Source organism: Solanum stenotomum, chromosome 3 (genome assembly GCF_019186545.1).
Source record: "Solanum stenotomum isolate F172 chromosome 3, ASM1918654v1, whole genome shotgun sequence".
NCBI lineage: Eukaryota > Viridiplantae > Streptophyta > Magnoliopsida > Solanales > Solanaceae > Solanum > Solanum stenotomum.
This window is the reverse complement of record NC_064284.1, coordinates 11,330,826-11,344,246: the sequence shown is the minus strand read 5'-3', so window position 1 is coordinate 11,344,246 and position 13,421 is coordinate 11,330,826. Positions and strand designations below refer to the sequence as shown.

At 32.6% G+C, this 13,421-nt stretch overlaps 1 protein-coding gene across 1 annotated transcript; it reads right to left on the bottom strand.

Moving 5' to 3' along the window:
- Window positions 1-4,015: 4,015 nt before the first annotated feature.
- Window positions 4,016-6,314, bottom strand: LOC125859921 (GDSL esterase/lipase At3g48460). The gene is made up of 2 exons (XM_049539776.1): window positions 5,640-6,314; window positions 4,016-4,701 (listed from the first exon to the last, which is right to left on the bottom strand). Exons 1-2 carry the CDS (start codon window positions 6,285-6,287, stop codon window positions 4,204-4,206), a joined length of 1,146 nt encoding a protein of 381 aa, XP_049395733.1. The 5' UTR covers window positions 6,288-6,314; the 3' UTR covers window positions 4,016-4,203.
- Window positions 6,315-13,421: the final 7,107 nt, after the last annotated feature.

The following is a 13,421-nucleotide window of genomic DNA, read 5'->3' as shown; positions in this document are numbered from 1 at the left end:
GTCAAATGTGTGAATTTAGATGTTATTTAACCGGTGATAAAATGTGTTAGTTTCTTTTGTTTAAGTCACTTAGGAATTGTGATTTAGAGTAGCTTTTCCATGGTTACTTATTGATCTTCTTTTCTTTCCTGTTTTACTGTATATGAAATCTGTCCAAGTCCTCACGAACTCTATCTCCGCATGAAGGCCCCAAAATTCTTTATTCGAGTCGGACAACCTTTGAAACTGACGTATAGGTTGAAGACGATAAATACAGGGCTAGAAATCAAATTTTCAGATTCTGGAAAGCTGAAAACAGATTGATATATCTGTTGTATACACTGGTATACAATCGGAAAAATATGATATACAGGTTCAAAAACATGAAAATACAGGTGAAAAGTGCAGAAATACGAAGTTCAAATAAAATTACAAGTAGAGCCGTCAAAATGGGCTTAGCCCATGGGGTCGGCCCAACCCTACTCGTTATTGGGGTAGGGTTGGGATAAGATTTTTCAAGCCCATTTAAAACTATGGCTTATAAGCCCGACCCATATAAGCCTTTAACCCTTGAGGCTTGATCGGGGTTGGGCCGGGGTCGGCCCATGGGCCAAAACTTTTTATTTAAGAGTAATTTACAATAATCTCATTAGTATATAATCTAATTATTTGAATACACGTTATGTTGTAATATTATGAATCTTCATACCCAGATACATGTATCTCGGAATATATGGACTCAAAATTAGGTTAATTTGCTCTAGATACACTTTATCCAAGTAGATTCGCATGTATCTAAGTACATATACAAATCTCGCGCCCCCGCCTCCCTCCCATCTTGCTTGTCACTCTCTTATCTCACTCGTGTATCTGGTATGCGAGATACATGTTAATTATACTAGATTTTTGCTAGTGTTATTGAAACAACACCATTATTTGTCATATTTGATTTGAAAATCTTCTCAGTTTCTTGATGTTATAGAATTATAAGTTTGCAAAGAAAAAAAAAAAAAAAGGGCAAGCCCGCCCCAGCCCTCGGCCCTTCTAGGGTTGGGTTGGGTTGGGTTGGGCATTTTCAGGCCTTACCAAATGAAGGGTTGGCCCTTCCTAACCCTTCAAATTTCTTGGCCCGTGAGGCATGAACCAGGTGAGGCTGGGCCGGCCCTTTTTGACAGCTCTAATTACAGGTCCGAGAGTTCGAGAATTAGCGATATATATGGTGTATACATCAAATATACACTTGGTGTAAAATGAGAATGAAAGGGGCCAAAAGCCTAAAAAAAAAAATCAGCAGGTCTAGCAGGTGTAAAAATGGACAAGGCCCATTTTTGGCTCATTTTTAGATTTAGGACAGGGAAATGAATCTGAGCCCATCCGATTTGAGGATTTGGGCAAATTGGCCCAAGTTCAATTTTTTCTCCTTTCTCCTTTTTATTTATTTGTTATTGTATTGACTAACACTTTTGGTTTAACTTAATTAATTTCCCAAAAATTGTCGTTTCTCTTTATATTCAAAAGTTAAAATATTTGTTTTTTGTATATATATATTTTATTTATTACTTAGCTATATTTTATCATTAGTCTTGTCAACACTTAAGTTACTTCCCTTTAGAATGATCCCCTTTTAGTTTATTTCCCCTTTAAAAAAATTAATTAGAAAAATAATAGTAATAAAGAAATAAATAAAAATAAATGAGTTCTTTTACTTAATTAAAACTTCAAAAATTAGTCAAAGTCATTTTAGTCAAATCACCGGTCAACCGCAAGTTAGCGGACATTTCAAGGGCCTAACACCTTTTCGAAATGCACATTGAACTTCAAACCCTTTTATTTTCAATTGATTTTTATCTGTTTAAGTTTTTTGAAAACCTTAAGTTTTTTCTTGATTTTTACTAAAAATTAAGTGGCGACTCTGTTCTTTCAGAAATTCAATTTCTCTTCAATAATAAGTTTAATCGATTTTTCAAAAACTTAGTCATTTTATTTATTTATTTTTTCGAGTAAAACACATGTAAATTACAAAGCCTTGCGAAAATTGATTACTTTAGAAGTATTGCCTGATTTCAAATGCAATAAATTGAAATACGAAATTTGTGTGGAAAGTAAGTTTGTTAAACATCTTTACAAGTCTGTTGACGGGAATTCAAAACCTTTAGACTTAATTCACACAGATATGCGATATGAAGTCGACACCATCTCGTGGTGGAAAAAAGTATTGTATAACTTTTATTGACGATTGCACTCGATTTTGTTATGTATATTTGCTTAATAGTAATGATGAAGCAATTGATGCTTTTAAGCAATACAAAAATGAAGTGGAGAATCAATTGAATCTAAAGATAAAAATGGTTTGGACCAAATTAAACACTCATCATACCATATGATTGCCTGTTTGTTTAGCGGACATTCGCGTTGGATCCGCTCCCTTGCCATGTCTATGCAGGTTTGGCAGTCTTTAGGAGCAATGCCTCCTCTACAGAGGAATACTCCATAAACTTTATCAGGGTCTTCTCCTTCACTGGCTTTTGTATAGATGGAATCGCCGCCATTATTGTAGAACAAGCGTTTAAGATATGACTAGAATTTGCTTCCTTCTGAATAATGATTGGTCTTTGAACAAGTGTAGTATAAGGATGAGGACGGGAAGAAGAAAATCAGAATTTTTTGCCAGAACAAGCAGTGAATGGATGGAGCAAGAAAAATAGAATTGTTGCCATTCTTGACTAATTTCGAGGTATATATTAGCATCTCATCATTTATACAAGTAAAAGATGGTTCCCCAACTCCCCCACATACATTTTTTTTTTTTTCGAATTTTCTCATGTTTCATTGATCAAAATATTTTCTGAAAAATAAATTTCTTTAAATGAGGAAAATGATTTCATGAGTGGAAATAGAGAAAATAAGTTCTACAAGTGACATTATTGTGTCCCTTGGACCCTTCAATGCACCTCATCTTAAGTACATTCTTGACTTTTTGTTGAAACCCTTGTTTGTGATGTGTGATTTTATTCCTGGTAAAAAAAACAATATTTGTACCTAACTTAATGGTAAAAGGATGATTTGACCAATATCAAAAGCGTAATTGTGGTTTTGCTTTCAAACGTGTATCTTGAATTTTCGGTGGGAACCTTTGTTTGGTCTTATTATGTGATTTTGAATTGGATTTATATTACTTAATTAGAAAGGGAATTGTTGAATAATGTGATTAAGGCAATGGCGAATGACTATTTTGAACCTTTTACTGTAATATTGAATTGCCTTACAATTGTTGGAAAGCTACCCTTCAATTTAATATGTTGGTCTCACCTACTATCTGATTAACATGTAACTTAACTTTGCAAGTGTAGGATATATTCCAGAAAAAAGTAAAGTAGTTCAGAATTTTCGTAAGTAAAATCTGAGGAAGCGGACATGTATTGAGTAAAAGGTGCTTATAACTATTGTGTTATAGCAGAAAAGTTACAACTTATTCAATATGAAAAAGTGTTATTCAAATTACATCTTTTAAACACACAACTTATAGAAAATAAAGTTTGTTTATTCCTCAAATGTATAGCTAGTATATGCTTTTACATTTGAGGAAGTTTAACTCGTTCTAAGATCCAAACCGTCCAAGAATTGTCAAGAGTTCCACTTCAAAAATTTATTTATGTTTAGATGGTGATTTTAATTATTCATATAAACAATTAGTACTCACTTTTAGAGGCTTAGGAAAGCACAAGTTTAGTTTGTAGCGTCCGTCTATGCCAATTAGACATAGTGAACTTGTTAATTAATTAAGCAAGTTCATTGTTTCTAACTTATTGAAACGTACCGAACTCCAGACTCATAGGAAAAATCAATTTATACTTATAACTCATGTCGCATGGGCAACATTGGTTATTTTTTAAAAAATCTTTTTAGTGGGATATAAAGTTCAAGATCAAAGCATCATTCATAAAACCACGTTCGGTTTTAATTTCGAAATAATATTCATTCGTTGGGTATATTATTCCAAATCATATCAAGTACTTCGAGAAAATGAAAGGGTCCCATTGTGTAGAGCTCATAAATGAGACCTGACTTTATGTATAAAATCCTTCAAACAGACTCTACAATGCACATTTTCAATACTTCCTCCAACCTAATTTGACGGGACAGTATCATTTGATTTGACATAAATTTTAAGAACAAAAGAAATTGAAATTTGTAGTCTAAAGCAATTTTGAGAGCGGTTCAAAACTACTGTTTTTTGGCTAGCAAGTAACTAAATGGAGGCTTACAATATGCCCCATTTAGAAACATGCTAGCCATAGTTTTATACATGGCTTCAGTAAGATGAACACCATCCCAGTTAATATACTGAGATGGATCCGGACAAGAGCTTGCAGAAGGAGAACCACAAGTACTGAACACTTCGAAGTTCAAATTTCCGCCACCAGCTCCACAACAACTTTTGAACACCTCTTTAAAGCCATACTTGTTTGCATTTCTCACAACTGTGCTGTATGCATTCCAGTAGTCTGCATAAACAATGACAGTTTGTGGGAACTGCTTTCTGAATGAATCTAATTTGGCTTGGATGATGCTGTTGTGGAGGATGCTGTGCTTGTTTGCACTTTCCACACATCCCATGTCATCTCTGTCTGTGTCAGGTGCCAGATACATGGACAGTGTTAAGCAACCTGTTGGTGGAAGACCTTGAACAAGTACATATTTTGCTCCCTTGTTCAGTAATGCCTGTAAATGAACCAATTCAAATATGAGATTTTTTGGCCAATTTTTGTAGAAAATAAACTTCACATAATTATAATTAGGAAACTCAAAGTTAACAGAGGCGTATTGAGGTGTGACTCACCACTTAAAGAAAGACATTTAAAGACATTAATTAAAGTGTCATTTGTCAATATCATCCTTTTGATTCTTCTCAAACTGTTCTTCAAAGTAGAGATAATCATTATTTGTGTGTTAAAAGTAGTTGAAAACTCCATATAACTCTGGGGAAAAAATAATTAATACATTCTTGAACTTTGATAAATTCATTCATTTTGGATCATAAAAAAATGGTATTAGACAACAACGTAATGCATAAACATGTGCTCTTTAACTTGGTTTCAGTTGATATCTTTGTCACTTTAATTTTGGACATATACAAATAAACACTTAAATTTGTTTAAAGTTGAATAAGTAACATACATGTCCTACGTGACAATTTGTGTGAGATATACTCAAATTGATTCATATTATGTCACGTAGGACGCATGTGTCTAGTTGTTCATACATGACTCATATTATGTCATATAGAATGTGTGTGTCTACTTCTCTAACTTTATACAAATTTAAGTATCTATTTGTGTACCAAAAATTGAAAGACATAAATATCAGTTGATATCAAATTAAAAAGCATATTTATGTATTATGCCATAAGTGTAGTTCCACAACTGTGCGGTGGGATATGGACATGCTAAGAGTACATAATAATACAAAATGAATGAATAAACCAACTATGAGTGAGGTACAAAATGAATGAATAAAACAACTATGAGTGAATTATTTTTTGTCGGTGCAACATTAAGGTGTGAAAAGTTCATCGTCTAAGAAAGCAATAGATGCATGTAAAATTGTTGGATGCTTATATGATTACATTAGAGATATTTATGATAGCACTATATAATTACCTGTAAAAAACCAGTGAAACTTCTGGTGGCAAGCCGTTGAATTGTGTTGGGTGAAACACTAGATGCAAAGCTATACGCATAGTCATTAGCCCCAATTTCACCTACCCAAAACAGAGCATCACTAAACAACGCCTCGCACTGCTGCGGCGTCGTTGTAGAATTCACACAACCTTTGCTCTCTAAAAACCTGTTAAACCACGTGAGCTGCGTTTGAAGCGATTGTGGAGTCACATTCAAAGTGATATTGTTTTTCACAAAAAATCTGTGCCTTATAGCAGTAGAACCAGCTACAGCAAAATTAACACCATAAGTTTTATCCGCTTTCGGATCTCGATAAGGCGGTAAAAACGGCAACGACAGTGATTCCGCGACGAAATCGATGACTAATCGACCATCGGAGTATCTGTTTGTTGGATGGTGAAAAAATGTGTTCCCGTAAGGAGGATTTGATACGTAATTGAAAGAGCTAGGGCCAGTGGCTGAGTGTGTGTTGCCTGTGTCTGTGTAGGAATCCCCAAATGCATAGATTCTTTTGAATTTTTTGGGAGTGAAAGCAGAGGAGATTACTGAAGGGGAAAAGATCAGTGTAATGGTGAATATGATGAGGGTGATTTTCAAAGGGATCACTACTCTAGAGAAAATAGCCATGGCCTCACACCTCAGAGACTACTTTTTAGTTGTGAACATTGGGGAAGTGTGAGTGGTTTATATAGATTTGATGCATGTCTCTTCATTTTTTTTTCTCATTATATGTTTGGTAAGCATATTAAAGTCCGATTAATTTAACTTCGCGCAACATAATCACATTTGAAGGAAAACACTTCCCACCAAACTTTTGTTTATGTCCAAAGCTCAAACCTAAAACATTTTCAGAATTAAAGAATGAACAATATAATACTCCTACTTTATTATGCTAAACAAAAGAAGGTAAATAAAATCAGAGAAGAAATGAAGTCCCAACGTATCAATATAGACGTAATAAATAAATATGACATTTAACTTAGTTTCAGTGGATAACTATGCCCTCCAACTTTGGGTGTGCACAAGTAAACACTTAAACTTGAATAAAATTAACTAGTAGACATACGTGTCCTACGTGGCATAATACACGTAGAATGCCACGTAGGACACAAAATTGCCATGTAGGGTGTCTTATAGGACGAATGTGTCTATTGTTCAATTTTATACAAGTTAAAGTGTCTACTTGTGCATACTCAAATCAAAGGTCACAGTTCTCAGGCAAATTCAAGTTAAGAGTCATGTTTATGTATTATGTCTATCAATATGTGGTACTCAATTCGTCCAATTTTATGTGGTCTTTGTTTGACTAAGCATAAGTTTGAGAAAGAACGATTTTTTAAAAAACTTATAGTGTAAAACAAATTACTATTATTATTATTATAAATCATATCATTAAATGTGTAAATGGAATTTTTTAGTGTTATATAATTTTTAAATATAAAAATATATCAATTGTTTTTGGATTTTAAATTTATCACATAAACTAGTACTGTAAAAAGAAGCAGTTAGACATCACTATGTGTGCAACAGTGCAAGTTAGAGGGAGAAAAAAATGAGAGGGAGAGAGGGATGGGAGGATGGATAAAGGGGGCAGATGCATGCATAAATGTTTTTTAAACAAGATTTTTAATTGTTGTATCAATTGTTGTAACAATAGAATGAGATGAAATTACTTATTTCTTTAATCAATAAAACACTTTTTCTTTGTTTTTCATCCGGCGTTCAATGCATTAAAGTTCGACTAAATCTGGATCACGCACTATATGACCCATTCTGGAGGTGATGCGTCCAACAAGATTTTCTTCATATCTAGAGCTCGAACTCAAGAACTCTGATTAAGAGTGAAACAGTCTCACCACTACATCACAACAATGATAGTAATCAACAAAATCTTTATATATATATATATATACTAAACAAGAAGTATGACATGTAGTATTTATTACACATGGTTTATGCTAGTAATCAACAAAATCTTTACGTATGTTATTTTATATATATATATATATATATATATTAAACAAAACAAAAAGTATGACATGTAGTATTTATTACACATGGTTTATGAAAATCGTAGTATTTTGTATTTTCTAATCATATCACCCATACTTTTAAAAAACAAGCCAATGAAGGCAGGACCAACTCTAGAAGAAGAGGATGGAAGTGGTAGAGAACACAATTACGTTTGCATAAATAAGAGGTTGGTGGGGATTAGAAAACGCTGAATTTATGAGAAAATATGTATGGAAGTTTGTTAGTAGTTGGAGAAAGTAGTGGAGATTTCATATAAACCTTTAAATGCAACATTTAATTCACCACCAACCGGTGATTTTATTGGATGGTAAAATTAGTTGAATGCACTAACTAGAAAGGAGTAAAAGAGATTTGGACACGTTAAAGCTTATGTACTTAGTAGTAGCAAAAACTGGTGAGGCAATTACTCCATATATTGAGATGCACGTAAAGTTATAGACTTATCAATATTGACTAATGACTAGCTTGTTTTCTTTCGCTAAGCTTTTTATTCAGTGCCAAAATATTTTATTTCTCTAAAAATTTGTAACTTTTGATCTTTTATTATAAATTGTGATTTAATTTAGGGGTAACCAGACAAGTGGCATTAGCCCATCAATGCACAATGTTGACCTCGCCCGTTTACACCGTCTTATGAATGCTGCGTGACTTTCATAAAATTGTGTATATATAGCATCTATGTATCCAATAATAATATGCACTTGAAAAATCCTTTTGATCAGAAAATTTGGTCAGAATTGCTCGGAATCTAAATAAGTCACAAAAAAATAAAAATAACCAAAATAAACCACTATTCTACTAGGTAACTAAAATAGGCTTAGTGAAAAAAAAATTCCGTTTTATGCAATATTTCAAATGTTTTCCGTTAGTCGCATAACGTGTATATTTTAATATATAACAGAACTATTTTTTACACTTTGTAAAGTGGAAGTTTTTCTTACACTTTATAAAGTGGAAGAAAAAATTATGTTTTATAAAGAGGAATATTTTTCACGTTTTGCATTAAATTGTATCTCTTTATGAAACTTTTGCAGTGTTTATCATACAATTATATTGATTTGACATATCATAAAAACGGAAAAAATTATTACATTATGTTTTTTTATTTTTTTATTTTGAAAACTCCTCCCAGCTCTATTTAAGGATGTTCAAACATTTCTCTTCAACATCTTTGGTCTTCTATTTTTCTTCATTTCAATCACAAAAAGATGTCTTCCGAACCAAAAATTAGAGTTTCGATTTATTGGGATGACGAAATTATACATGACGGAAATATCGTTTATTATAATTGTCATCCCAAATACAATGCAAAATATTAAATTAATGTCCGATATCAGTACTGATTATAATTTGATTATAGTTGAAAAATACCCCACTTTATTTTTATCACAAGGACAAGTAAATTTTGGAGAGTGAATTATCTATAATGACGAATCGTTGATCGACTTTTTGAGGGTTCAAAATGACTACATAGATCAAATCAAGTTAACAATACTTGAAATCTATGTTAGGAAGGAGCCTAAGACTAGTCAACAACGTTCTCCTATAACAATACTTGAAAAATATTCCTCTTTGTAAACCATATTTTTTTCTTTCACTTTATAAAGTGTAAGAAAAACTTCCACTTTTCTTACACTTTACAAAGTATAAAAAAATAGTTCCTTTATATATTAAAATATACACGTTATGAGACTAACGGAAAACGTTTGAAATATTACATAAAATGGAATTTTTTCTTCCACTAAGCCTATTTTAGTTACTTACTAGAATAGTGGCTTATTTTGGTCACTTTTATCTTTGTGTGGCTTATTTAGGTTTCGGACTCGTATTTTACCTATGTTATTTTATTTTTTTGAACATTTTTATCCTTTTAACTTTAATACATTTTAACTAAAATATGAAAAAAAAGATCAGTTTATTTTAAAATAAAAAAGATATTATAGATTTTTTAAATTTCTGACAAAATTCTGGCCAAATTTTCTGGCCATTTAGCATTCATATGCACTGGTATATTCAGTGTATTTTGTGCGTATATCGTATATTAATTTCCTTCAGTATATTCAATATTAGTTTCACATATCCAACATAAAATGTATTAATGTATTCAGTGAATCTATGCTTAGTATCAAGTGAATATGTGCATAAGTACATATTGGTTTTGAGAGGGCACTGATGTATTCATTGTATCTGTGCATAAATACATCTATCTAGTACTAAATTTGTGGAAAAGTTTCAAAATCACTCTTAAACTATTCGAAATAGATTAAATATACCCTTGAATTATATTCCGGCTCAAAAGTGTCATTTCCGTCTAACTATTGGACCACACTAACCCTTTTTTTAACAGAAGAGTTATGTGGCATCCATGTGTGTATTAAAATGTCTCAGCATGTGCATGCCAACACACCCACCTCCACATAGAAGCCCTAATTTCACTTTTCCCCCCTACATTTCATCCTTTCACCAACCCCAATTTCACCACTTTTCCTCATTTCATCCCTTTCTCCATTAAAAGACCTAAGAAGTTTTCATTTATAATGGACCTAAAGGGTAATGAAAGTTTTTTAGGTCTTTAATGGAGAAAGGGATGAAATGAGGGAAAGGGGTGAAATTGGGGCAGTGGAAGGATGAAATGTGGGGGGGAAATAGTGAAATTAGGGCTTTTATGTGTAGGTGGGTGTGTTGGCGTGCACATGTGGAGGTCCATGTGGCATTTTAATACACACATGGATGCCGCATAACTCTTCTGTTAAATAGAAGGGTAAGTGTGGTCCAATAGTTAGACGGGGAAGGGCAATTTTGAGCCAAAATATAATTTAAGGGTATACTTAATCTATTTCGAATAGTTTAAGGGTAGTTTTTAGAGCTGTCATAAAGGGCTGACCCAGCCCCACACGACCTAAACTTCGCGGGCCAAGTAATTTGAATGGCTAGGGCGGGCCGACCCTTCATTTGGAAGGGCCGAAAAATGCCTAACCCAACCCAACCCTGGAAGGGCCGAGGGCTGGGGCGGGCTAGCCCTTTTTTTATTTTTATTTTTCTTTTCAAACTTATAATTCTATAACATCAAGAAAATGGGAAGATTTTCAAATCAAATTTGACAAACAATTGTGTTATTTCAATAACACTAGAAAAAAATCTAGTATAATTAACATGTATCTCGCATACCAGATAATTAGAAAGTGACAAGCAAGATGGGAGGGAGCCGATGGCGTGAGATTTGTCTATGTATCTTAGATACATTTAAATCTACTTGGATATAGTGTATCTAGAACAAATTAACCTAATTTTGAGTCCGTATATATCGATATATATGTATCTGGAGGTACCAAAATCTGGTAAGATTCATAATATTACAACATAGTGTGTATTTAAGTAATTAGATTATATACTAGTGAGATTATTGTAAGTTACCTTTAAATAAAAAGTTTTGGCCCATGGACCGACCCCGACCCGGCCCCGATCAAGCCTCAAGGACCAAGGGCTTATATGTGTTGGGCTTATAAGCCTTAAGTTTAAATGGGTTTAAAAAATCCTATCCCAACCCGTTTTGACGGCTCTAGTAGTTTTAACCCTTTTCCGTTAAATTTGTGATGTATCCATTATATCCATGCATAGATACATACTTAAAAGATGAATAAAGATATAATTATCCATATACATATGTTTGGTGTAATTATGTCTTTAACTAATGGTCATTCAATGGCTACAAGGATTACGGTGGGAGTAGTAGGTTCTAATTCATTCTTAACTAGAGGTCTTAGGTTTGAGTTCTTTTGGATACGAAATTGCCTTTATTAGTGAGTATTTTATCCCACAAGATAAAACTTTTCGACTCAAACAATGGGTGAGAAATAAAAATAATAATAATAAAATAATAATTCTTTACACCCTATTTCTAAGACTTTAGTTACTTGGTCTTATCCATAATACATTTTTTCTCATCATAAGTTAGAAGTTTCGTAACACATTGTATTCGTAATGGTTAAACTGTAATCCTCTTTATAACATAGATTAAATATCTTCTATAGACATTATTTGTCCAAAAATGTAGTTGAGTCTAATTAATTTTCCATCCATATTCAGAGGTATTGTACTTGAGTCTTAGGATCACTTTAAATTCTAATTAAAAATTCTCAATGTGAATTTAAATGAGATAATTAGGTAAACCAACCGAACTGATCATGATCTTCTTCTTCCTATTGTAGACATAAATGACCTTTTTTTCCCTCCTCCTCCTTCTTCTTCTCTATGTTTCCGGTCTTTATTCCTTCTTCTTCCATGATCAATCATATGCATTAAAATTTCAAAGTTAGATTTAAATTTTTGACATGCCCAAACGTGAATTGATTCTAACGAATTATACAACAAATGACTTGAAATATCGACAGAATTTCAGATCTAAAATTTGAGAATTGAGACTAGTTAGATTAGATTATAAATTGGTTGGGATTGGACAAAAATAAGTAAAGTACTTGCAATACAATCATTTTTGTTTTTGAAATTACCTCATTTTTCATAATCAATCTACCCTTTGACTCTTTCTTATCCTTTTTCCTTCTTCTTTAATTAGCCTAATAAATATTCGGAAAAAAATTAGTTTGATAAATAGTTAGTGTGTACTTCACGTATAGTTAAGATATATTCAATTTTTCGAGTGTATCGTAATGTATAATCAGTGTATACCCATGTATAAGTAAGTTATATTTAGCCTTTGAGTATATAATGCATAATCTATATATACTTCTTATGACTTTTGACTGTTTTTATGTAAATAAAAATAGAGAAACCTACATAAATCCTACTAGTTTAGGAGTTAATTACTTAGATACACTCTAGTTTGCAATATTACATATATTACCAGATTTTGATGCGTTCAAATACATTCAGATATATCCATATATATACGTATCCCAGGATACATGGGTCAAAATTAGATGTAATTTGTTCGAGATACATTGCATCCAAGTGAATTCGCATGTATCTAAGATACATAACAATTCGATTGCTCGCCTCCCTCGCTTCTCTCCTATCTCGCTCATTACTCTCCTATGTATCTAGTATCCTAGATACATGCGAATCACAGATACATATAGATACATGTATATGATGTGATTCACATATATCTGAGATACACAACGAATCTCGCTTGCATCCCTCCCCATCTCGCTCGACTCTATCCCTATTATAGTGTATCTGGTAACAAAAATACATGTAGCTAAGCGTATGTCCCTCAATATATGATATGAAACTCTTAATTAGTGGTACGATACATAATGTTTTAAAAGTATACATTAGTATATCCGATAGTGAAATATGTCTGACCACATAGTTTCTCCATAAAAAATGACTATATTTATTGTAAATATTTCAATTTAAATTTAGTCTAATCTCAGCACTACTAGATACCATATGAAAATAAAAAAAAAGATCGGTTCAAAAGGGAAAAAGTTGGATCTAAAATTTGTTCAAACTTCAAACGAGCCCACAACCCGTTTGATGGTGGGCCCACAATCTTATTTTGTAGACCACCATATTTTCTTACATCACAAATCAACCAATAATAATCCTTTAAATCTTGACTAATGTTGAAATTGTCGACAAGTGTTTTTTTAACAAGTCAAAACGAGTGAAATATTGAATTAAAATGGACCAAAACACAGGTAATTACTTTACTTCCTTAATCTACATGGTAAAGGCTGAAAGTCTAAAGAAAATTCCCACCAC

What these genes read in the sequence shown, in the direction of transcription:
- LOC125859921 (XM_049539776.1), bottom strand. Translation starts at nt 6,287, where the DNA reads ATGGCTATTTTCTCTAGAGTAGTGATCCCTTTGAAAATCACCCTCATC. An exon ending in GTTTCACTGGTTTTTTACAG is followed by an intron (nt 4,702 to 5,639) that starts GTAATTATATAG and finishes GTTCATTTACAG; the next exon opens with GCATTACTGAACAAGGGAGC.